The 24967-nt window shown below is 43.7% G+C and overlaps 1 protein-coding gene across 4 annotated transcripts in view; it reads left to right on the top strand.

Annotated features, from left to right (window-relative positions):
* Positions 1–24967, top strand: part of ASB2 (ankyrin repeat and SOCS box containing 2) — a 49586-nt gene that overhangs the window by 9758 nt on the left and 14861 nt on the right. For 3 of the 4 annotated variants that reach the window (XM_090033916.1, XM_090033919.1, XM_090033918.1), the window contains 5 exons: positions 1675–1779; positions 8557–8723; positions 11245–11400; positions 12759–13004; positions 19406–19577. In XM_090033916.1, the coding sequence (XP_089890042.1) occupies positions 1675–1779; positions 8557–8723; positions 11245–11400; positions 12759–13004; positions 19406–19577 (846 nt within the window). Of the gene's footprint in view, positions 1–1674; positions 1780–7817; positions 8033–8556; positions 8724–11244; positions 11401–12758; positions 13005–19405; positions 19578–24967 lie in introns of those variants that run through there. The other variant, XM_090033920.1, reaches the window with a different exon arrangement.

Genomic DNA, 24967 nt, shown 5'->3' with positions numbered 1-24967 from the left:
CTGAGCTAGTATTTGCACACACAAGCATTAGATCTGAAGCAGCATAACCACATAAGTGCAATACCTCAATCAGTCAGGTCAATTAACTATGATGATAAATTAAGCTAATTAGCCGTGGCACTATTAAACTCAGATTTATAATGCTTCCTGTGCTGGAGTTAGTGTGCTCAGAGCCAACTTAAGGTATCTTTACCTTGCAGCCAAGGCACATGACCTTAGGTACTGCAAAATTTGTTTCATATGATTGCTTAAATTCAAACTCTGACCTGTACATGAAGATAACTTCCACAGGCCTGTATGCCACCTTTGGTTGGCACATACCCTCCACATACAATGTTGTGTGTGGAACCAGTGCCCAAGCTTTGGTGTACAAGTCCTTGTAATTTTTTAAGCATTTTTATTTTTTTTTGGAAAATATAAAAAATGGGGAAAATTATTTTTTAACATTACCAGAAACCCCCCAAACAGTCCATTTCAAATCCTCTAAAGCAAGTTTTATGCGGGTAATTAACTTTAATTTTAGGAAGTCCCGCTTACTATTGTTTGATTTGCATTGGCTGTTCAAGTCCCGGATAGCTTGTTGGCACTGAGGCAGAGTGAAATTCTGATCCTCCTAAAGTCAATGGCAAATATCCTCTTGACTCTGATGGTGCCAGTTTCTTACCTGCTATCATTAGATCATGTAAATATACAAACAAATTACTGCAGGGTAAAAGGGTTGAGACTGTACTGTCAACTGCTGTTTGGCAACTGCCCATGAGCATGCTCTGAACCCATGGTGAATGCAAGCTAAACCTTAGTACCTCACTTGCATTAACAATTAAGCTGCTGCAGCAGAGTTTCCACTTACCATGGGTACACACATGGGTAGTTACCATGAAGCAGCTGGTGCATGATAAAATTCCCCTTTTAAATCCATAGTAAATTGTTCATAACCAATAACACCTGTGGTGGTGCCTGGATGCGGGGAAGTGTTCTTCTGTGGAGCCTCACATAAGATCTGGTGTGAGGCCTTGGCACACTGCTTGGCATAGTCTGTGAGCAGGGACTGATATGTTGCAGAATATGGTCACGTTTGCCAGCTTTGACTTTATATTTCAGAAAGGTCCCTTGCCACTTGCTGGTTTAGCAAAGTGCAGCACTTGCTGCTTTACCTATGGACTGGCTCTCTGCTGCCCCTGCCCAGAGGGTTTGGACTCCCACAAGGGGAAACCTAAGGGTAGGTCATGGTTGGTCTATGACCCTCTTGTGTCCTTGGTACTTTGGAGGCCAGCATGAGGACTGTTCTTGAATGCACAGTGCTCAGGGCACTATTTTAACCCCTGTTCTTGTGACTGTACTCTCAAATCCTCTTTTTTCTCAAGGTGAAGAATGTCATCTAGCCTCATATCTGCTTCCTGTGTGGTAGGGGAGCAACCTCCTTGTTGTCTTATATGGTCATTTGAATCCCCTGACGTATCTTAGGAGGGCCAAAAATAATCTCGAGCTGAGAGAGCAGCTGAGTCCAGCACAGAGCAAGCCGTGGCCATCTGCTTTCATTCAAAGCCCAGCAGCAGGCTCTGTCTTTCTTTCTCCTTCTGTGTCTCAGCCTCTGCCTTGAAGGGGCCTGAACATGACCTGCTTCTCCTATTCAGAGTATTTCTCTTTGTTTCATTCATGCTATCATTACACCAGGTTGGCAGCACAGTCCGGAGGCCGTGGTCACCCTTCCAGCTTGGGCGCATCGTGGGGAGTTAGACGGAGATACGACGGCAGCCTGTTCACCTCATCCCAGCCTGTGTAAGTGTCTCCCTCCCTCTCTCTCTTGCTCAAAGTAAGTCTTGTTTTTTACTTGCCCTCCCTATCCAGCTGGAGACTTCTGGGTGGGTGTGATAGTGAAGGGGGAGTCACCACATTATGTATGACATAGCATCTTGTTGATAGCCTACCTGCCTGTCCTTCCCCCGATTCTCGCTAACCCCCACACACTCATGGGAGAGCTGCCTCTTAAGCCCCCATCACTCCCCCAGTACACATGTCCATGGTCTGTTGTGAACTTTGACAGCACTGATATGACAAGGGGTAGAGGAAAAGGGATGTTTAGGTTGTGATTTATTTATATGCATGCTGGCTTTCATGTCAGAATAGTAAATGAATCAGGCTGGTGTTATTTTTAAACTGCATTTGTGTTAAGTTCATAGTTCAAGTCAGGAAACCAGGAAAATAAACATGTCAAGGGCCATCAGATCCAAGTTAAAAACTCTGATCCTTGTGAGCGTCTTTGGTAAATGCCTTCAAGATACTGCCAGACTCCTTGGCTCTCTGCCTTAAGGGTACACCTCCCATTCCAGGATTTTAAAAGGGGCTGTTGTGTTTCTCTTTGGAGTCTGGTCTTCCGTGTCTCTCTCACCCGCCCAAAGGTAGCAGCTGTCATTTCTGGCTTTGTCCCTGCTGGCTAGATTTCTTCCTTGTAAATATTTACAAGACTGTAAATATGCTTGACTGAATATAGCTGTTACCAGGAACAACTGATTGATACAGAAGATCCGACAGGTAAAAGGAAAGAGAGAATCTGGCCCAAACGATGCCCATTCTCCTGTGAAAGTGATGTGTGCGCAAACACCTGCCTGCTCCTTGCATGTCACTGTAATGCCCACACAGTGGTGGTCCAAGGCACTCTGCCTGGGTAGAGCCCCAATGTCTCCAGGCAGGAGGTGGGCAGAGAGTACAGGCCAGCATTTCTGCCTCTGATGTAGAAAAGAGCAACCTAAATTTTCTTCCAGCTCTTCTCACAATGCAAACAGGCTTTTTGCCAGCTGAGACAACCCAACCCTCATCTCCTCTTGCTTTTGTCTGTAGCTTATTGGACTGTCTTGGCGTTCCTCTCCTTCCATTCCACCCTAGACTCTCTCCAGTCTGCCTGCTGTTACACTCAACTAAAAGTGCTTTCACCCAGGTGTCTAACAACTTCTTTTTATTGAAGTGCTCAGAATTAGCACTTGCTCACCACCCCTTGACCTGTGAGCCATATGCTAGTAACACCAATGACCCTTTGAAATCTTTTCCTCTCAATATGGTCTTCTTGTGCTCCTCTATCCATCTGTATCCATCAGTAAGTGCCTTATGCTCAAATTTTAATCCATTAGGGTGCTATTTCTGTTTCATGTTTCTACAGCACTTAGCATAGTGGGGTCCCCATTCAGGATGAGGATTCCAGAGTGCTGTGATGATGATGATGATGATGATAGACAACTACCTTTTTCTGTCTCTGTTAGTAGTAATGTGACTTGAATACTTGTGTATTTGGAAGGACCTGGACATGCACTTACAACAGTTTCTATAAGGTACATCAGGATGAGGAATAGACTGGTAGTCTATCTATCCCAGGGTAGCTGCATCTATTATTGTGTCTTGCTCCTGGAAAAGATCTCACATGACTGTGGGGGAATCTCTTGTGACTCTACTGCTGTGTGCAACCATCATTTCTCATCATATTCATAGTATCATGTTCATGAAGTGGTGGCAGGTCCCAGGACCTCAACTCACATAACGTTTTTTATTTTGTCTTATCTGTATCTTACAATGTCAGCAAATCCCCAGTGGCTCTGACATCTGCTTCTAATAGTTCAGGCATTTTTGTTTTCATTTTTGTGTCAAACAAAATGTCAATAGGTGGCAGCCCCTGCTTCATGATGCTATTCTGCAACTTGACAGCATACAGTGTGGCTGAGGGCCCGTTTCCACACCTTTTTTTAAAAGACATTTCATTATTTTTATACCATTTTCCTTCAACTCGTTTTATAGGATAATGGGATCTTGTGTTATTTCACTGTAAAATTCATGCCCTCTAAACTGTGATCCTTAAACATTATTGTGTCCAGTATAGCATATCTAACAAAAATAGATCTGATATGCACAATCACTTGTTTAGTTCTAATATGTTTTAATAAGGCTATCTCAAAGTCCTGAGAATAGTAATCTAAGACAAGAACTTTTTTCCAACTATGTAAACAATAAGATGTCTATTTTGATCCAGTGACCTAATTTTTCCTTTGCCACTAGTATGGGCTTTGTCACTGGATTTGGCCTATATTTTATACTGAGGATCGTATAAAATTCCTCTGGCCCTTCTTTAAGATTTCTTCATTCCTAAATGAGCTTCATGTTTAAAATCTTTTTACTGTTCCCACTGTTTTTCAACAAAATCCTGGCTGGTCCTGAGAACCCCTCCTTAAATTGAAAATAGGGGCTAGAAATAGGCTGGTCTTGTTAATCTGTGTTTAGTAATTTTTATTACCTTCTTCAGGATCTGATTCTCAGTAGTGTTTCTGGCATCACTGTCATCATTCATCTGGGTCTGGATGAGCATTATCAAACTGACGTGCCTGTAATTTAGCCCTGCACTTCTTTCACTGCATTTTTGTTAAATGCTCTAAAAAGAACACCTGCAGCCCTCAAATCTTTCCTGCATTTGTATTCAGTTTGAAGGAGATCAAGGGAACAGAGTCCAAGACAGTTGGGCTTTTTCAGCTACACTTTCTCTGCTGAGAGCTTTCCTACCCCTTGGAAAACTTCAAATGCTTTTTTAATTTTCTGAACTCAGGCCCTGCCAATGATGTTTCTTTTTACTGAGACCAAAGCCTTGACATGTTTGCTATCCAGTAATGGGAACTTATTTCTGTGGTATCTTGTTTCTTTTAGAATGTTTTGTTTATTCCTCTAACTCATGTTCCTCTTAAGCATGTAATAAAATAATCACAAACTGTAAGTGTGTGTATTCAGTATGTGTCTAAGGTCATCACTGTAAGCCCTAAACTGGCCAAAGCCTTTTCCTTCAGGATTGATAACACTTGTTTCTGGCACCAAATTGGCTTGTGCCCTGCATCCAGTTTAAAATTAATAAATGTCCTTTTGGAACTAATGCAGCATGGTCCATTGATCCTATGAAGAATTTCTCTGGCTCACTGGTGTTATATCATCCTCTTTGACCATGCTGTGTATACTCTCCCAGTGTTAGCAAACGGTGTAACTATGAGAAATGATGTAGTCCATTGCAGCTCTTGTAGCTTTTTTCCAAACTCCAGGCATTGTTTTGGTTTGTGTTGATTGCCACAGTCTGTTCAGCTTCATGTACCACACTTGGTGGACTCCACCCTTGAGCTCTACATATTTTTCTGCCTCATATCTCTTCTCTTATAGAACATTGGATTCATTATAATGTCTTCAGAGACATAGGTGGTCTTCATGAGCTTCAGTCTGGACTGAATGATTTTATTTGTTTGAAAAATTTTAGTTGCTTTTCAAGGCTCAAGGATTCCAGCAGACTCCCTCTGAGTCTTTTGCCTTGGATCCTAATCTCAGTCTGGTCCCCCATCAGGGACCCAGATGAGCAAAAGAGCTAGATCGGCTCCTCAGCCTTATGTCATTTACTACTTCCATGTTTTCTTGGTTTCTTTTTTGTCCACTGGAATAAAACACTTCTTTCTCTTATGTTTCCTTTTTCATGGAGCACACCACCCGAACTTCTGTTTCATAGGCTGCTTCCTTAGCTATTACAAATATCAAAGGCTATAGGACCAGTAACAGCTAAAAATATGGCTACCTTCTGTCTGCCTACCTTTGGGTAAGAACCCCTTGCTTGCAGATAAAGTGTGAAGTGCTGTTTGGAGCTTTTCCAGTTACCCTTTACATTTCTAGAGATTTTCAATTCTTGAGAGGCTTTTCCACCTCTGTCCCTTCACTTACAGCATTTTCCTGAGTTTTTACTCCTGGTAACAGTCATTGTTCCTAAATTACTCAGAATAAAGGAGTCTTGCAGAGGTTTGTGTCATTCAGTGTTTGAGCACTATATAACATGAGCCGCTGCATAATGTAACAGCTAATTCCATCTAGCTCACACTACAACCACTGAAAGTTGCAGTTCCTCATATCCTCTAATTATGCAACTAATTCTTACTCAAAGGACTGAGAGACTGTTGGAAGGGACCTGAGCAGATCATCAAGTCCAACCCCCTGCTCTGGACAGGAAAGGATGCTGGGGTCAAACGACCCTGGCAAGGTGTTCATCCAGCCTCCTTTTGAAGACCCCCAGGGTAGGAGCCAGCACCACTTCCCTTGGAAGTTGGTTCCAGATCCTAGCCGCCCTGACTGTGAAGTAGTGTCTGCTGATGTCTAGCCTGAATCTACTCTCAGTCAACTTATGGCCATTATTCCTTGTTACTCCCGGTAGTGCTTGGGGGAACAGGGACTCTCCCATTGCCTGCTGGTCCCCCTTGGCCAGTTTATAGACAGCCACCAGATCCCTTCTCAGCTTTCTCTTGTGGAGGCTGAATGGGTTCAGGTCCCGTAGCCTCTCCTCATAGGGCCTACCCTGCTGCCCCCTGATCATGCGAGTGGCCCTCCTCTGGATCCTCTCCATGCTGTCGACATCCCTCTTGAAGTGTGGCACCCAGAACTGGACGCAGTACTCCAGCTGCGGCCTCACCAGTACCGCATAGAGGGGGAGGATCACCTCCTTGGATCTGCTCATGATGCATCTATGGATGCATGACAAGCTGCGGTTAGCCTTCCTGACCATGTCCTCACACTGCCGGCCCATGTTCATTTTGGAATCAATGGTGACTCCAAGATCCCCAGTCGTGCATTGGATCCCACCAAGTTGCAGTGAGCCCCACCGTGTCTGGGTTTGTGTTAGCTAGCAGGAGGGCAAGTTCCTCCTGCTTGTTCCCCATACTATGAGCATTAGTGTAGAGGCATTTAAGTCCTCCTGAAGGTATATGCACTGTCTTCTCAATCCCAGGACTATCCAGGCCCCTGTCTCTTACCTGGGTATATCTTGTGCTCATCGCCTGTCTTGGCTGGGCTGTTCTTGTGGGTGTCTCTCTTGGTTCGGTGTTCTGTGGCTCCCTCAATCCTCTTCCTCCCCCTCCCCCTATGACCCTAATTTAAAGCCCGCCGGAGGAGATCAGATAACCTGAAAGAGAACACACGCTTACCTTTGAGGGAGAGGTGAAGCCCATCCCACCCAAGCATGTCTGTTGTTCTGAACTATGGGTTGTGGTACAGAAAGCCGAAGCTCACCTTGAGACACCATTCCCGAAGCTGCAAGTTGACATCCCAGATGCAGGTCTCATGGTGTATTCCACATCCACTCACTGGGAGGAATGATGAGAAGACCACCTGTACCCCTGTGTCCCTCAGCTTGACCACTGAGAACAGTCTATCTCCATCCTCTTGGGAACCCCCCTTCAGGTTGTTGAAGGCTGAGAGTTAAAACCCCCTCTCAGCCCAGTTCCCTCAGCCTCTCCTCAGAAGTCATGTGCTCCAGCCCCCTAACCATTTTTGTTATCCTCCATTGGACTCTCTCTAATTTGTCTACATCTTTTCTGTAGTTGGGGCCCCAAAACTGGACATAGTACTCCTGATGTGATCTCACCAGTTCTAAATAGAGGGGAAGAATCACTTCCCTTGATCTCCTGGCAGCGCTCCTACTAATGCAGCCCAGTATGCCATTAGCCTTCTTTGCAGCAAGGGCACACTGTTGGCTTATATTCAGCTTATTGTCCCCTGTAACTCCCAAGTCCTCTTATGCAGAGCTGCTGCTTAGCCAGTCAGCCCTCAGCCTGTAGCAGTGCATAGGATTGTCCAGTCCGAAGTGCAAGACTTTGCATTTGTCTTTATTGAACCTCATGAGATTTCTTTTGGCCCAATCCTCCAATTTGTTAAGATCTTTGAATCTTAGCTGTACCCTCCAGCATGTCTACTACTCCCCCCAGGTTGGTATTATCTGCAAATTTGCTGAGGGTGCACTCCATCCCATCTTTCAGGTCTTAATGAAGATATTGAATAAAACCAGCCTCAGAATCAACCCCTAGGGCACTCTACTTGACACCAGCTGCCAACCAGACATCCAGCCACTGATTACTACCCTCTGAGCCTGACAGTTCAGTCTGTTTTCTGTCCACCTTAAAGTCCATTCATCCAACCCATACTTCGTCAGCTTCTTTGCAAGAATGTTGTGGGACACTGGATCAAAAGCCCTGCTAAAGTCAAGGTATAATATTGTCTAGAGCAGTAGTTCTCAACCTTTTTTGTACCAGGATCCATTTGTAAATATCAGTGACCAGTCCTGACCCAGTGGCCCTCACTCCTGAGCCAGTGCCCCCTGCCCCCACTCCCAGCCCCCTAGTGGGTAGGGGGTGGATGTGTAGCATGGGGGGCAGGGAATATGGGGACCTAAGCATCCCCTTGCAGAATGAAACTCCACATTTTTCTTCTTTAAAGGAGAACCCATTTTTAAAGTCTGCTGATACATTTTTAAAGTTTATTTATGACCCTTTCATATATTCTTGTGGCCCACTTTTGGGTCACGATCCACAGGTTGAGAAACACTGTTCTACAGTAGTCTAGAGCTAATTTCTATTGCTATCATTTTGCCCCATGTCAGAACAAATCTTGACAGTTTTAGGTAGTATAGTTAGGTTGCGGGGTTTCCCCAGTTTTTATTGGATTGGTATTGCTAATACTACTACAATGAGCTTTGTATGATGTAAAAAAAATTTCAACATTGTTTTAAAGAGAGCCAGATCCAGTAGCAGTAGCAATCAAGGATGGAGATGAAAATGCTGTGCTTAACATGATGAAATCAGGAAAAAACCTTTCTGAACCTAACAAAGATGGATGGTTACCCCTGCATGAAGCAGCCTACTATGGTGAAGTAGGATGCCTGAAACTGTTGCAAAAAGGTTAGTAAGCTTTTTTAATGATTAAAAATGGGAGATGAACAAAAAAGATTGGCCAAAAAGCAGGAAATATAACCTCTCCAGTCTTCATCCAAAGACATGCCTTTATTCAAGCTTTGTACAGATGCATTCATTTCAGCCTATATGAATAAGTGCTGGTGTGCAGTGGCAGATTAGTTAAGATGTCTCTTCAGGGTTCGGGAGGGTTCGAATGGTTATAAACTCCTGCAAGACCGTTTCAGGCTGGACATAAGGAAGAATTTCTTTACTGTCCAAGCCCCCAAGGTCTGGAACAGTCTGCCAGCGGAGGTGGTTCAAGCACCTACACTGAACACCTTCAAGAGTAAATTGGATGCTTATCTTGCTGGGATCCTATGTCCCCAGCTGACTTCCTGCCCTTTTGGGCAGGGGGCTGGACTCGATGATCTCCCGAGGTCCCTTCCAGCCCTGATGTCTATGAAATCTATGAAATCTATGAATTCAAGACCTTCTCTAGGCTGCCCTCAGTTGGCGCAGCTGTAAATGGGTATCTGGTCATTTGGGCAGTGGAGTTAAAGGTGTCCAGATGTGATGCTGACCACATCACTCCCTTATGTGTCATTGGGTATAGGAACTAGTTTGTCTTCACCATACTAGCCCAATGGGCTGTTTGACTTTGGAGGAGTCTTGAGTTGAATAAGTAGGTTAAAACCTATGAAAAATAATATAAAACTCTTAGGAGTTGAATGACATCTTGCTTTTCTGGGTTGATATTGGCTTGCCCCATATAGCTATGTTTTTTAGGGTAAAATATAAGAGACTAGATCTTGGCTGGTATAAATCAGCATAATTCCACAGAAGTCAATGGAGCTACACCAATGAATACCAATGGACAATTTGGCATTGATTAGTTAAAGCCTGATGGTGGACTATTTGCAGAGTGCTGATTCCAAATTCCCACTGAACTGCTGCTGCTTAGTAGCTTTTTAAATTACCAGTGACTAGAGACAAATGACTTTTTAAACATTTTAATCTAATTTACTGGTCACCTTCTTCTATTTTAACCTGTTTTAAAGTAAATTCACAGCATGTTCTTAGCCTACTTTATTTATGAAAAACCCCAAATTGTCTGGGCTTTTGAAGGCTTATGGGGTCCTCACAAACAAAATGTACAGGTTTGGGCATTGCCATTAGACCTGGTCAGGAATATTCCAAAAGACTCTTTTTTTCCATCAGTCCATTGGAAGAGTTTCTGAAGCTCAGGATGGAATATTTGGAGAGAGAGTGAAGTCCAATCACTAGCAGTCTTATAGTTAGGATGCTCCTCTGAGGTGAGGTATATTGAAGTTCAAGTCCTTTCTGTGCCAGCATCAGAGCAGGGACTTGAATCTGAGTCTCTTACATTCTGGGAAGCTGCCACGCTCATTGGGCTTTTGGCTATTCTGGGGGCCTGATCTAATTTATTTGTCACAAAAATGAATTTCAAAATCAACATATTCTGAGAAACAGAGTTCTTGTTTCCCAGCCAAGCTGAATTACAACATCCAAATGGAAACACTGGGTGCATCTACATGTGTCATTCATGTACAGCAATAAACTCTAGAACTTATTGCTCTGGAATGCATTGCTCCTGGGAAACTCCTGGGCACACCATTTATACGTGTGCCTGGGCTGGAGTACAATAAGCCAGGGCGGAGCAGCCTCTGTTGGCAACAGATCTGGGGAGTCAGCCTGCCAGCCTGGGGCTGCTCCTACCAGGCTCAGTGTGCTGTGGAGGGGCTGGCTGGGGCACAAGGGTGCTTCAGTGGGGGGCTAGCTGGTAGGCAACCCCCCCAACTGAAGCACCCTCGTGCCCCAGCCAGCTGGGTCAGCATCTACATGTGCACTGCTGTGCATGAAAAAACTCCACAGCAGGGTAGTACTTGTAGTTTTTTAGTTTCCTGCACCCTAACAGGGGCACATGTGTAGATGCTGAAATGTTTACTGAAAAGCTAATCAGTCAACTCTGCAGTAAACAGCTCGTGTAGACATATCCACTGTGTGCTAAGATACAAAAGCAGGAGGCATACTACTTACTGTCCATAAATGAAAGGCTCTAGCACTGCCTGACCTGTACCCTGACCTCTGTCAGTTTTATTTCTAATTTATCCAACAAGGCACTGCCAGCGCTGGCAAATACAATTTTCACCCTCCTGATCCCTGTGTGAGTGCCTTCTCAGCCCCCTGCTGCCAACTGAGGTGCTGTTTGCATAATATGCCTTCTCCTAGTTGTAATGTGAGACTAGAGAGCTTAACCTTGTGACTAGAACTACACTATGAGCCTCAGTTTTTAAAAAATGATTCTTATCAGAGAGGTTCTGAGTGTCTAAATGAACTTTGGTAATTTTTTTCACTTTGAAATCCAGGTGCTGAGTAATTTCCTACCATTGAATGTTTTACATTTATAATAATACCTGTCCCACAATGATTGGAAACAGTCGCTTTCAGTGGCAGATGCATGTGTGCTTCATGCTTTACTAACTGTGGACCAATGACTCCTGAACAGCATATCCTGGAACCATTGATCAGCGTACTCTTCAGGAAGAGACAGCAGTCTATATAGCAACATACAGAGGACATCTGGACTGTCTGCTTACTTTGCTACAAGCTGGAGCTGAACCTGATATTGCGAACAAATCCAGAGAGACTCCACTCTATAAAGGTAAAAAGCCTGGTATTCAGAGAGGCTGAGTTCCCACTGACTTTAAGTGGAGTTTGGATGTTAGCCCTTCTGAAAAACAGGCCCTTGTTGTTTCAGTGTGGATACATTTTTTTTTTTATTATTATTATTACTTGAAGCCACAATTCTAAGTATTCATTGTATATCACAGCAAAAATGTCTGAAGCTATTGATCATTCACCAATGGTGTGAGCATAGAGTTAAATGTGCCATAAAAGGCTATAACAATATATATAAGCGGTACATTTCCTTACCATGTATCTGCTGCATTGCTGTTATGTGAACAGTATGCTATATTCAACAAAATTAAATAAACTCAAGGGCGTCATAGAGTTTGGTGAAGGAAAAAAATCTCTGATCTCTTAAATATTGTGGTGCATCTCTACTTCAGTGAGTAGAGAGAGGTAGCTAGCTGTGTTAATCTGAAGTCAGGCAGAGGGCAGGACAGGGTAGCACCTGAGAAACTATCTGGTTCAAAGAGGCATAAGCTTTCATAGGCAACAACCTCCTTTATCTTATGCTACTTGATCAGATAGTATCTGACATAGTAGGCTGTTACCTTTGAAAGCATATGCTTCTCTGAACCAGTTAGTCTGTAAGGTTCTACTCTGCATTGCCTTCTAGGTCAATAGATGCTTCCTAGTGGTCTAATTTTAATTTTTTTAAGCAAAATGTATAGATCCAAACATGGATGTGGCCATTAATTTTGGATGCCATCCATCTTAGGATGGGTGATTCTAAAAATCTGGCTCTTAAAGAATCTGCTTGATTTGAGAGTTTTTTCACTTTTCAATAAACAGGGAATAACAAACACAAAATATAATATAGAAGCACTGCCCCAGAACTTGATGAATTTTACCAGTCTTGATGCAGAATCTGTTTGCCCACCTTCTACTATGATGATGAAAGATTAATGAAAATGTAACAATGAAAAAAATGTCTCACGTTAGCTGTATGCCTGAACTGAAACATGCAAAACTGCTACGCATAGGTGACGCACAGGTGACCGCTGCAATGTTGAGTCTCATACTCTCTATTCAGTGCCTATGACTCTCACCAGTGTGAGTGGGAGCTGTATCCATGGAGAAAATCAACACAAATAGGTGATTCCTTCATGGAAATTTATACGCTTACTTAGAAAAATATTGCCATGGGTAGTCCTGGCCTTTGTCAATTTACAATGTACAGTATGTTATGGCCAGGGTTTGTGAAAGTGGCCTGTCATTCTAGGAACATTGGCCTCTAGAATGTCTTAGATGTGGCATCCTAGATCTGAGAAGCCCAGGATTAGTGACCTCTTGAAAAGTTTGTCATAAATGATTTCCCTTTTGTTGAGACAGCCTGTGAACGCAGGAATGTAGAAGCTGTGAGGCTGCTGGTGCAGTACAATGCCGACACAAACCACCGGTGCAATCGGGGTTGGACAGCTCTCCATGAGGCCGTCTCTCGGAATGACCTGGAAATCACTGATATCTTGATCAAAGGGGGAGCCAAGATTGAATCCACAAATGCTTATGGGATCACCCCTTTATTTGTGGCAGCAGAGAGTGGGCAGTTAGATGCTTTGCGATACCTTGCTAAGTGTGGTGAGTACAGCAATTACGATTCATTTGATCTACTCAGTATAGCCTAAATATTCAACAAGAGGCCCACAAATGTGCATGAGTCATCTTTTCAGTCCTCAGATGGACACCGGATCACGTTGATAAAGGTTCTGAGCCCTGGTTTTTACAGGACAGGCATGCCCAGGGCAGGGGATCGGATTCAATGATCTACTGAGGTCCCTTCTGACCCTAAAGATCTATGAAATCTATAAAAATAGAAAACACCCCAGATTGCTCTGGGGAGCTACTAGCAAGAGTAGTCTGCCTGGTTAAGGGGGGACTTTGCTGGAGTGTGCTGCTGGTTAGAATGCTAGCATACTATGATTGTGTATTCAGCAGTCCTGGGCACCTGATTTGGATGCAATCTTTGCACTACATAAATAGCCTGTACATGTAACAAAAAAACATAAACAGGGAATCAAAACCAAGAGTTAGAGCCAACACTAACCTGTTAATGAACATCTGCAAGGCATGAAGTGGGAAAAGAAATTTCCCCACTGCTGTGTTGCTGCAGTCTACTTCTGAAAACTTTTCCATGATGTGCCGCAAGGGATGAATGTCATGGTCAAAGCATACACAAAGCTTTTGGGTCAGAGGTGATATTGTTTATTAGACCAACTAAACAGTAGTGAAAAAAGGTCTTTCTTTTCAAGCTTTTGGGTATGTACAACCTTCTTCAGGCTGAGGAGAAATCAAAGATTGTGAAAGGTCTCCTAGGTAGAAAAGAAACTGCATTTTGCACAGAGGAGGTAGAGAGTGGAAGTTTATTCTCCTGCGTAACTCAGAGTCCTTTTGTGAGAGTGTTGCACTGTGATGTGCAGATTAGCCTGGCTGCTTCCCTGGAGGTGTCCGATGTTTGTAGGCAAGGATATTTTGGTGATATCTTTTATCAGGCCAACTGTGTAGTTAGGAAAGATATTAGATAAGCTTTCAGGTACAAAATGTTCTATCTCAGGTCCACTTAGTGCTCCAAAGCTTCACTAAAATGTCTCCCTAGCACAATAAAAGACCACCAAAAATATCCTTGTCTCTTTATATATTTCTTGGACCAACATGGCTACACCACTTCCAAGAGTTCATAGAGATATTTTATTCTAGAAGTATTTTTTTCATGGTTAAGAGGCTCCATCTTGTGGCTTTTAGCCACAGCCCTGAATAGGACAGCAGGGAGTTCTGGCCCTCCAGCAGTGCGGAAGATACTGTGCTTGTGGAAGGTAAAAAAATTCCTAAACCCCTTCAGAACATAGAGGAAATGCATTGCTCCCCATTCTGTAGGAGGGTATCCCACACATTTCTATGTGGAGGTTGGCCTTAGTCTGGTTCTTCCTCTTCTCACCTCTTTTTGAGTAGCTGGTGCCTCAATGGGGAGGGATCTGTCCTTGAAATCTTTGTGGTTCTGATGCAGCTTTTTAGTAAAGGGCACAGAGGAGGGAAGATTCAACACAGCTGGTCACCTCTTTCTCATTGTCCCCATTTGCAGATAGCGACACTAGTACTTACCATTCCTATGTCAAAGGGACATCCGCAGAGTTAGTGAATGAATGCCTGTGCATCACTTTGAAGACAGAACGCACCAGCTGCTAGGGTTGGTGAGGGTTTTAGAGTCCTCAGGTGAGGCCCAGTCCTGCTCTCTGTATTCAGGGAAGGAGTCAGTCTGTAAAGAACTCTAGTGAGCAGGATCTGACCTAGAGTGAATATGTTTTATCATCCTCAAGAGAGGAAGAAGAAACTTTTTGTTCTCAGAAAAGGTCAAGAATTAATATCTTGTGGTACCTCTCCCCACCCCAGAGAGGTCTTTTACAGGAGTCACGTCTTTCCTGCAGTCTCCCAACTCCTTGTGTTCTGTTCTTAAGTGGGTTCCTAATTCCTCTTTCAGGTGCCTGTTTCCATAGACACCTTTGCAGATTCCTGACATTTTAGGAGGCATGTAAAATTAAACCCCTTTGCTTTAGCAGTCCCATGTTAAGCAATGGTAATTTTGACCCATTTATTCTGTGAATAAGTACTGTGCATTTGTGCTTATACTGGGAGATGCAATGGGCCTAACTTACACTTTATCCTAGTCATGTGAATGGACCTTAAAGAAGTGCAGCTATAACAGTTGCACTTTAAGGTCCACTGATAACTGCCAAAGTACTGCAGAATACTGCACAACACTGTTAGGGGTGCAAACACCTACATGTAATTCACAAGATAAACTCAGAGATTTCAAATAGGAATCCACAGTGTTGAAAACCCTGTTGTGGGTTTTCTGAGTTCTTTGCAACAGAAGAATTGCTTTATTATTTCTCTGCAATAAAAAGAAACCAAGCAAAAGCATAGAGCTGGCATTTTTCAAGGGGTGTCTTGAGTCTAACAAGGGGTACCTTGACTCTAAAAAGCTGAGAACCACTGTCTTAGAGTAAATGAGAATTGGGGGCAGCATCTGTAATTATATTGATGAATTAGCACTCAGAACAGTTAAAATGAAAAATGTCTTGTCACCAATATATACTTGAAAATGATATAGATTGCACACTATGAGTGTTAGGGAACAAAAATGCTTCTATTGCTTAGTCTGTTTTATATAACACTGAATCAGTACTCCCTCTGTGACTTTAAATACTATACTTGAATGAGATTTGTGTTCAGCTCAATTACAGATTCGTATTTCCTTAAAAGTTCAATTTGGAGAAAAATGCACAAGAGAAAATACAATAAAATAAACCAGCTGTTCCAAGCCATAAAAGCTCTTCTGAGAATCTTGGGTAATAATATCGTTGCATTGTTTATGATGAGCAATGCTTGCTATAAATAAAAGATTTTATTTAATTTATTTTAAAGAAAATAGCTCTGTCTTGTGTTTGAAATTCTCCTTGTGTTTGTAGTTACGGTATCTGCAAATAAACAAACACAACACAGATAGAATCATAGGAAGTTAGGTTGGGAGCAACATCAGGAGATCATCTGGTCCAACCCCCTGCTCAAAGCAGGACCATCCCCAACTAGAGTATCCCAGCCAAGGCTTTGTCTAGCTGGGTCTTAAAAATCTCCAAGGATGGAGAGTCTGCCACCTCTCTGGGTAACCTGTTCCAGTGCTTTACTACCCTCCTAATGAGAAAATTCTTCCTAATATCTAACCTAAACTTCCTTGCCGCAACTTGAGACCATTGCTCCTTGTTCTGTCATCTGTCACCACTGAGAACAGTCTAGCTCCATCCTCTTTTGAATCCCCCTTCACTCAGGTAGTTGAAGGCTGCTATTAAATCCCCTCTCCGTCTCCTCTTCTCTAAATTAGTTAAGCCCAGTTCCCTCAGTCTTCCCTCATAAATCATGTCCCTAAGCCCTCTTAACATTTTTATTGTCCTCAGCTGGACTCTCTCCAATTTGCCCACATCCTTTCTGTAGTGGGAGGCCCAAAACTGAACACAGTACTCCAGATTTAGGCTCACCAGTGCTGCATAGAAAGGAATAATCACTTCCCTGGACATTCTGGTAACACACCTGCTAATGAAGCCCAGTATGCCATTAGCTTTCTTGGTAACAAAGGCACATTACTGACCCATATTCAGCTTATTGTCCACTGTAACCCCCAAGTCCTTTTCTGTAGAGGTGCTACCCAGCCAGTCAGTACGGCTGTGCAAAGCTTCGGTCCCTGATTTGATTTGGTGGAGATTCGACCCAATTTGGTGGCAGAATCTCCAAATCTGATTTGAATCAGGAGGCTCTTTAATCTCTCCAAATCAAATGAGAACCCTCTGAATCAATTCAGAGAGATTTGGAAAGATTCAATGATTCGGACATAGACACAGCTTTAAATGTTTTTTCTACATACCTCAAGGTACTAGGTGGCTTGTCAGTGCTGCGATGGTGGGGCAGTTGGAGCATCCCACAGGAGCACAGGGGGCTCCCCAGCATGCTTGGCAGCAGACCCAGAAGTGGACCAGAAGTATTTTTGGTCCTCTTCTGGGTCCTCCAGGGAGTGCTCAGGGCCCCCCCCCAGCCTCTTTGGCTGGGCGACTGGTGCCTCCTCTGTCTGTGGGGGGCACCCAGGGTCCCCCTGCAGCTGATTGCTGAGCTGGTGGGGGGTGCAGGGGGGCCCCCTTGCATGCTCTCTGGCAGACCTGGAAGTGGACTGGAAGTACTTCTGGTCCACTTCTGGGTTTGCTGCCAAGCATTTAGGGGCCCCCTCTGCACTCTTGTGGGATGCTCCATCTGCCCCAGCATCACAGTGTTCACAAGCCACACCTGGTACCTTGATATACGTAGAAAAAAACATTTAAAGCTTTGTTTATGGCTGAATCGCTGATTCTCCGAATCCACATTGAATCTTCAGATTTGGATTTAGCTGAATTGAATTGGGGTAAGTGATCCAAATCAACAAATCAAATCACTGTCCCTGATTTGGACCGAATCTGAATCAAATACAGCCCACTTTGCACACCCTACCAGTCAACCCCCAGCCTGTACTGGTACATGGGATTGTTCTGTCCTAAGTTCAGGACTTTGCACTTGTCCTTGTTGAACTTCATGAGATTCCTTTTGGCCCAATCCTCCAATTTGTCTAGGTCACTGAATCCTAGCCCTACCCTCCAGAGTATCTACTACTTCCCCTCAGCTTGGTGCTATCTGAAACTTGCTGAGCGTGTACTCTGTGCCATCTTCCAGGTCATTGATGAAGCCATTAAACAAAACCAGCCCCAGGACCAACCCCTGGGGCACTCCACTTGATACTGGCTGCCAGCTAGACATCAAGCCAGTGATTACTATGGTACCCTCTGAGTCCAATGCTCCAGCCAGTTTTCTGTCCACCTTGGAGTCCATTCATCCAGCCCATACTTCCTTAGCTTGCCTGCAATAATGCTGTGGGAGACCGTATCAAAAGCTTTGCTGAATGTTTCAACTGAGGGAAATATTATCCTTGACAAGAGGAAAATATTTTCTTCAGAAAAGAAACTGATTGGCATTTTCCTTATCAGAATTTAGATGCAGAAAGCCAGTGAGTTGCAGTTCTTATTTAGCATACACGTAGACCAGTAGGTCTGAAAGCAGGATGATGCAATATATTACAGTGGAAACCCAAGTTTGGAAATTGACTTGGACTTTCAGGTCCTAAATTTATACTTCAGAAGTAGGTACATTTAAACCTGGTTGTGATCCAACAATGTAATAGCATGGCTTGGTCTGGCTGGTTTGCCCGTTTAACCATGCTATAACTGAGCTGGTTAAGTATACCAAAACAACTTGACTAATTAATTTGCTGAATATTTTCCAGTAATTGGAAAAAAATTATTAACACCATAGGCAAAGAATTGAAGAAGGCAGAAAAATTCTTTAGGACTGATGGAATACCACATTTTCCCGCATGTAGCATGCTCTAGAATATAATGCACCCCCTGCTTTGACAAACATCTTAAAGAAAAAAAAACTTACCGTGCAATATGGGTAAATATCTAATCTGGCAGACTGGGCCTGGGCCAGACCCCAAGCACCAATCTGATCCAGCGAACTGGGTCTGGAGCTACATGTTGGATCCAGCCATGGCCAGATCCCATGCACTGACCCAACCTAGCATGTGTGGCCATGTCATCTGACTAGGGTCTCCTCAGGGGTCTGGAGATTTAGCAGCAGGGAACCATGGTAATTAACACTGCCACTGCTCCCCTGCTGCCAATTTTCCAGACCCCTGGGGATTCCTATTTCTTGCATATACTACGCACCCCAATTTCCTTGGGCTTGTCTGGAGGGAAAATATGCATGTTTTACATGAGATAATATGGTATTGAAATAAACTTGGAATAAGGTATGCCAAAATAACAACAACTTCTCAGAATAAGTTATTTTCTCAAAAGTATCTAACTGCCATGTTACAGGGACATGTTTTAGGCTGATATGTCTTTCTCCAATATGTTGCACCGGATGCTGTTCACATAGGCAAGAAAATGTCATAAGATAAAATCATTCGTCCTCAACCACATTCAAATATGATTGTTCTTGTGATGTAGATGAAAGGCCTTAGGCTCATGATCAGAATCTAACTGCAGGCACCTATTGTAGGTATAGTCCTGTGGGTCATATGGTTATTGTTTTTATACAGGGTGAGGTTTTTTTAACTGGCCAGTTCAAAAAAATATCCCATCACATTCATTCCCTTAGCACCGGGGAGAATATTTACTGGTTAGCAAAATAAATGTGGAAAATATAAACTATTCTTTTATCTTCTCTCCATCTTCCTTCTTATCATACCTAGCAAATGTTCTAAAGGAAATATATGAGCAGTCACTTTACCTTCCTGTTGGTTTTGTGACTGAAATCTAAATAAAATAACAGAAACTTGTTCTGTTCACTCAAATGATGCATTTGATTCCAGTCATTAGTTCTATAAAAGTTTACTTTGTTTCTAGGTGCTGATATCAATACCCAAGCCAGTGATAAGGCCTCTGCTCTTTATGAAGCTTGTAAAAATGGACATGAAAAGATCGTGCAGTTCCTCTTGTCACAAGGTGCAGATGCTAACAGAGTTAATAAGGATGGGCTGTTACCTCTTCACATAGCAGCCAAGAAAGGCAATTATGAGTAAGTTCTAGTGTTGTATTTTTTTGTAATTATTATTTAGATCATTTACAGTTTCACCCTTTAGATGGGAATCCAAAACCTTGAAGAAATAAAATAATGGTCCATATCTGAACTTCTGTACAGCTCCAGTAAAGTCAATGGAACTACCATGGTTTATACCAGCTGGAATCTGTCCTATATTTATAGAGTTTGTGTTTCTAGTACTGAACTCATAGGTATGCCTGCAAAGATAGGATGAACGGGGTCTCTGGATATTCCCACTGCTCCAAGAAGGATCTTGCTAACTTAGATGAGATATCATTTATTAGGCTCCATCTACTGGGATAAAGTCCAGAGTAGCTCTGGAAGTGAATTAGGTGAACAGCAGTAGGCACTCTGTATGGAATAAGAGTGTCTCCATAGGGAAACAGTGTAGAATATCTACTAAGCTTTCAAATCATACCCTGGCTTATTCTGCAGTAACTTCCCTATCCTGATAAGTCCATAATAGTTCTTTGCCAGGAGCAGAACATGGTACATGTTATGCAAAAGAAATGTTCTACAAAATAACTACACTGCAGCTTCAGTACATTCAGGTTTTGTCAGCATGAATTAAGAGACTGACAGACAGGAAGTGACTAAATGAATATCTGAGGCAGACCCAGCCTTAGGGGTGGGCAACATGAGCGACTGCCCAGGGTGCTGTGGTCAGAGGGGCACCGCACATGCATACATACATGCGCACACATGTGCACACACACGTGTGAGCAGCCCATGCTCACAGAAACAATCATCCCCTGCCCTGCCTCATCCTGGCTGATCCCCACCCCAGGCAGGAGTAGTGGTGCCCAGCCCAGCCCAGCCCACCTCCTGCCTCCAGCTGCTGCTCAGGAGGAGCCAGCCCAGGTAATGTGGGCAGCAGTAGCGGTGCCACTGCTGCCCACCCACCTGCCTGGCACACCATGCTGTTCCACCTCCCCACTGGACTGCGTCCTGGGTTGCCTGTCTCTGCCACTGACTTGGGGATGGTGCTGAGAAGGGGATGCTGGGAGTGTGGGCCAAAATATAAGTTTGCCCAGGGGGACATTTTCCCTAAGGCTGGCTCTGATATGAGGCATAAGAAGACCATTGCTGAAATGCTGCCTCCAGGTTAAGTGTCCATGTTCAGAACTGTTGGTTACAAATCAGAAAGGGTTCACAAAAAAGGCAAAAGAGTGATTCAAGGCCTTTAAAATATGCCTTGTCATGAGAGATTGAAAAAAGCTCAGTCCAATTCATTTGTGCAAGAGAAGATTAAATCGCAGTCTGTAAGAGGGCAAAAGGAATCTGAAAGTTGTTGGTTCTTTTATCTTGTATAACAAAATCCAATGGATAGAATCTAAAGCCAAAGAAATTCAGGCTAGAGATAAGACACACATTTTTAACAGTGAGGGTAATTACAATGGGCAAAACTAATCAGGGCAGATTCTCTATCACTTGAAATGATTAAATGGAGATTGGATGCCATTATAAAAAAGAGTTGGTTGATGCAGCAACCAGCTGGTGAAATTCCATGGTCTCTTGTGTAGGAGGTCAGACTAGAGGTTGTCTGTCTACATGGCAATCTGGAGGTATGTCTACCGCTTGTGTGGATACTATCTTTAAATTAGATAGGTCAGGTGCTGCGAATGGTATGGCCAGAGCAGGCTGAAGGTCAGCCTGGAGTTAGTCACCTGAAGATTTAACAAGGCTCCCGGGCAGGTTTTACAGCCTACAGTGAACCCCATGTGGCCAGTGGCTAAATTGTCAAGTTGAATGCTTTCTCAGATGTGTCTGTACAAGGTGTAGTCACAGACCTAGATACAGTACAGACATATGTGATCACCTTAATAGTCTATCTGTCCCTACAGTCCATGACTATTCATTTTTTTCATCAAAACCCCAATAAAAAGGGTAGTGTCAAGGCTGTTGAAGCTGTAATGTTTGCCTCTGGATAACATGACATCTTTTGCATACAAGCACTACACCAATATGGAATTTTCACACTTAATGATGTATAAAAAGCACCTTTCCATAATACCTGTTATCCTAGGATCTCAATGCACTTCACAGATATAACCTCAGCTTTTCAGTACTGTGGTGATGTATGCAAGAATTCTTATTTTCTGCAACTGGATCAGAACTGCTGCCTTGGTGGAGGCCATGTGTGCTAGAGGGCAGCCCCGAGAGTGATTTTATGTAACTGCAACATCCTACTACAATGTGGGTGGGTACAACTTCTGCTGGCACAACTCAGAATTCTCCCTGGAATTTAAATTATGTTGAGAGTTTTCTTCCAAATAAGTATGTTTCACACTAGAAATGGGTCAAAGGCAGCAATCCAGTTCCTGTTTCTTGCCCCCCAAGCCTGGGGGAAAACAGATCTGCACCTAAATGTCTATATTGAGCTTGATTCAGTCCTGTGAAACTGCATGCAACTGAGACCTGACAAAGTCTAGTTTTAGCCCCTAGCTCACATAAGCCTTTTCAGTGTAAGCCCATCATCACTTTAGAAATAACCTAACCCTAACCCTGCTTTGGACCTCACACCTGTTATTCCCTATTCCCACCACTCTTAAGTGAGATTAGAATTTAAACCCAAGGTCTTAATTCCTCCACACTTAAAAGGCCAAGTGCATTTTTTTTGGTTTATAAGGGCTGTGAACGAAACTAGAAGACATGTATTCTCTATTTAGCAGCTCAAACCAAATATTTATCCAAATGACAAAGCTTTATTCCCAATGGCCAACTGGTCTTAATTCCTTTGGTATTCAGTATAACAACAGCCTTCAGAGTGACCTCTTTTTTTATTCCTGTGGATTTAATACGTAATTCTGCAGGAATTCCACCCTTGGATTTAGTGCCAGAGCAGAAAGGTTCCACAACATCCAAAAGCCAAGAATGTGATCCCAGGGCTCAACAGTCAACTCCTCTTGCTTGGGGTTTGTTTGCTTTAAATGGTGCCCTGTCAATATTGACACAAAATGCATTTTGTTGATATGGAGCTCATAACAGTGCACTGTCAATCCCAGAATCAGAGCAAGAGGCCCCCTGACCCCTTCCTTCTTGGAATTCAGGAATGGCAGTAGCACAAAGCAGAATTTGTTTTCAGCTGTATGAAATACATGCCAACCAATAATATCTTGGCACATTTACCTTATCATCATTTATTAAAAGTCCATCTCCCTTCATGTTACTTTATCTGGGAGGCAGAGTAGCAGGTGGCAGCAGACTGGTAGCTGAGATACTGGGGAAACCAGCATCACTTCTAAGTGTGTGTGATGCTCAGATGGCTCTATGAAAGAGGTGGGTGTGGGTGGCTATGTAAAACAGGAACTGGTTTTGCTTAGGAAGAACCCTCTCTCCAAACAAGAGGTAATGTCCACAGCTGTGAAGGCATCAATATGCTGAACAGAGCCTTTGTTATCAGAGACAAAAAGGGGTTTAAGCTGCAAAATCTTATTCAAATGCCCATATTCCTTCTTCCCATCTCAGCACTCTTGATTCCAGGCTTGGTTCCAGGGTTTGGTAATATCATAGTGCTTAGGATCGGAAGGGACTTAAGCAGATCATCAGGTCCAACCCCCTGCTCCGCACAGGAATGAGTGCCAGGGTCATAACATCCCAGCCAAATATCTGTCCAGCCTCCTCTTGAAGACCCCCAAGGTAGGAGAGAGCACCACCTCCCTTAGGAGCCCGTTCCAGAGCCTGGCAGCCTGAACTGTAAAGTAATGTCTCCTGATGTCCAGCCTGAACCTTCTCTCTAACAATTTGTGGCCGTTATTCCTAGTAACCCCTCGTGGTGCCTGGGGGAACAGAGCCTCCCCCAGTTCCTGCTGGTCCCCCCGGTGAGTTTGTAAATGGCCATCAGATCCCCTCTTAGCCTTCTCTTGTGGAGGCTGAATAGGTTCAGGCCCTTTAGCCTCTCTTCGTAGGGCCTGCCCCGCTGCCCCTTGACCATGCGAGTGGCTCTGGACTCTCTCAATGATGGCCACATCCCTCCTGAAGTGCGGCACCCAGAACTGGACGCAGTACTCCAACTGTGGTCTGACCAACGCCACATAGAGGGGGAGGATCACCTCCCTGGATCTGCTTGTGATGCATCTGTAGATGCATGACAAGGTTCAGTTAGCTTTACTAACCACTTCCTCTCATTGGCAGTTCATGTTCATCCTGGAATCAACAACGACTCCAAGATCCCTTTCTGCCACTGTTTTGACAAGAGGGGTGTTTCCCAGCCTATAGGTGTGTTGCTGGTTCTTTCTCCCTAGATGCAGCATCTTGCACTTGTCTGCATTGTATTCCAGTCCTTTTCTCATCTGCCCACCTCTGTAACCTGTTTAGATCTAGCTGGATTCTGTCCCTCCCCTCCAGCATGCCCACCTGGCCCCACAACTTGGTGTTGTCAGCAAAATTGGACAGATAAAGATGTTGAACAGTACAGGCCCCAGGCCCAAGCCCTGGGGGACTCTACTGCCCACATCCCTCCAGGTCGAAAACGACCTGTCCACCACCACTGTCTGAGTGTGACCATCTAGCCAATTTGCCACCCCTTTGACTGTGTAGGGTTAGATCCTTTTAAAAACTAGGGGATATTTTCTAAATTCTGATCAAGACTAAAGCATGTATTTCAAACAACTTCAAAGTTCAGAATTTTTTGGTTCCTTTCCTAAGAAGAAATGAATGTTGAAGTGGTCCTGTAGCTCAAGAGCAGAACTGAGCAAATTCCCTTCTGGAACAAGAGCACAAACCCAACCCTTTCATTCTTAGTAAAACACTATAAAACTCATGGGGTGACTAATAATGGAACTTGGCATGGGAGCTTTGCAATCCTGTGTGTGCCTTTTTTGTTATGATGGCTATTATGAATCATTTGTTCATAGTGGAAGGAAGCCAACTAAGCACTACCCAAATATCATGCATTCTGGTGAGCATCTTTGTTATGTGAGGTCAATGTCTCTGCTTTGGGAAAGGCTGGTGAGTGCCTTTCTCTTATAAGCATTGGATGTTCTCCTTAAACAAGAGAAACACCCCTAGAAATTTAAGACTGAATGTTTGGATATAAATTGGAAACATCATTGTCCATCAAGTCAGTAGGAACATTAGCCCCACCTTGTAAAGTGTTGAACATCTTCAACTCTGACTGCAGTCCACGAGAGTAGTAGAGGCTCAGCACCTCACAAGAGCAGCTCAGTATGCTGCAGTGACAGATACCCAGAAGCAATAACATCAGTGCTACTATTTCAGTGGATTTATCATGTAAATATGTACTTAACAGCCTGATCTGGGGAGCACAGAGCACCCGCCTCTGCCATCAAGTTGGAGATGGCTAGCAACTTGTGGGAGGCACCCAGCATCTTGCCAGATTGGCCTTCAGTGGATTTAAATAGGTG

The sequence above is a fragment of the Crocodylus siamensis genome, chromosome 2, assembly GCF_052110815.1.
Source record: "Crocodylus siamensis isolate JL-2025a chromosome 2, ASM5211081v1, whole genome shotgun sequence".
Classification (NCBI taxonomy): domain Eukaryota; kingdom Metazoa; phylum Chordata; order Crocodylia; family Crocodylidae; genus Crocodylus; species Crocodylus siamensis.
This window is presented reverse-complemented; position numbering and strand designations above follow the sequence as displayed.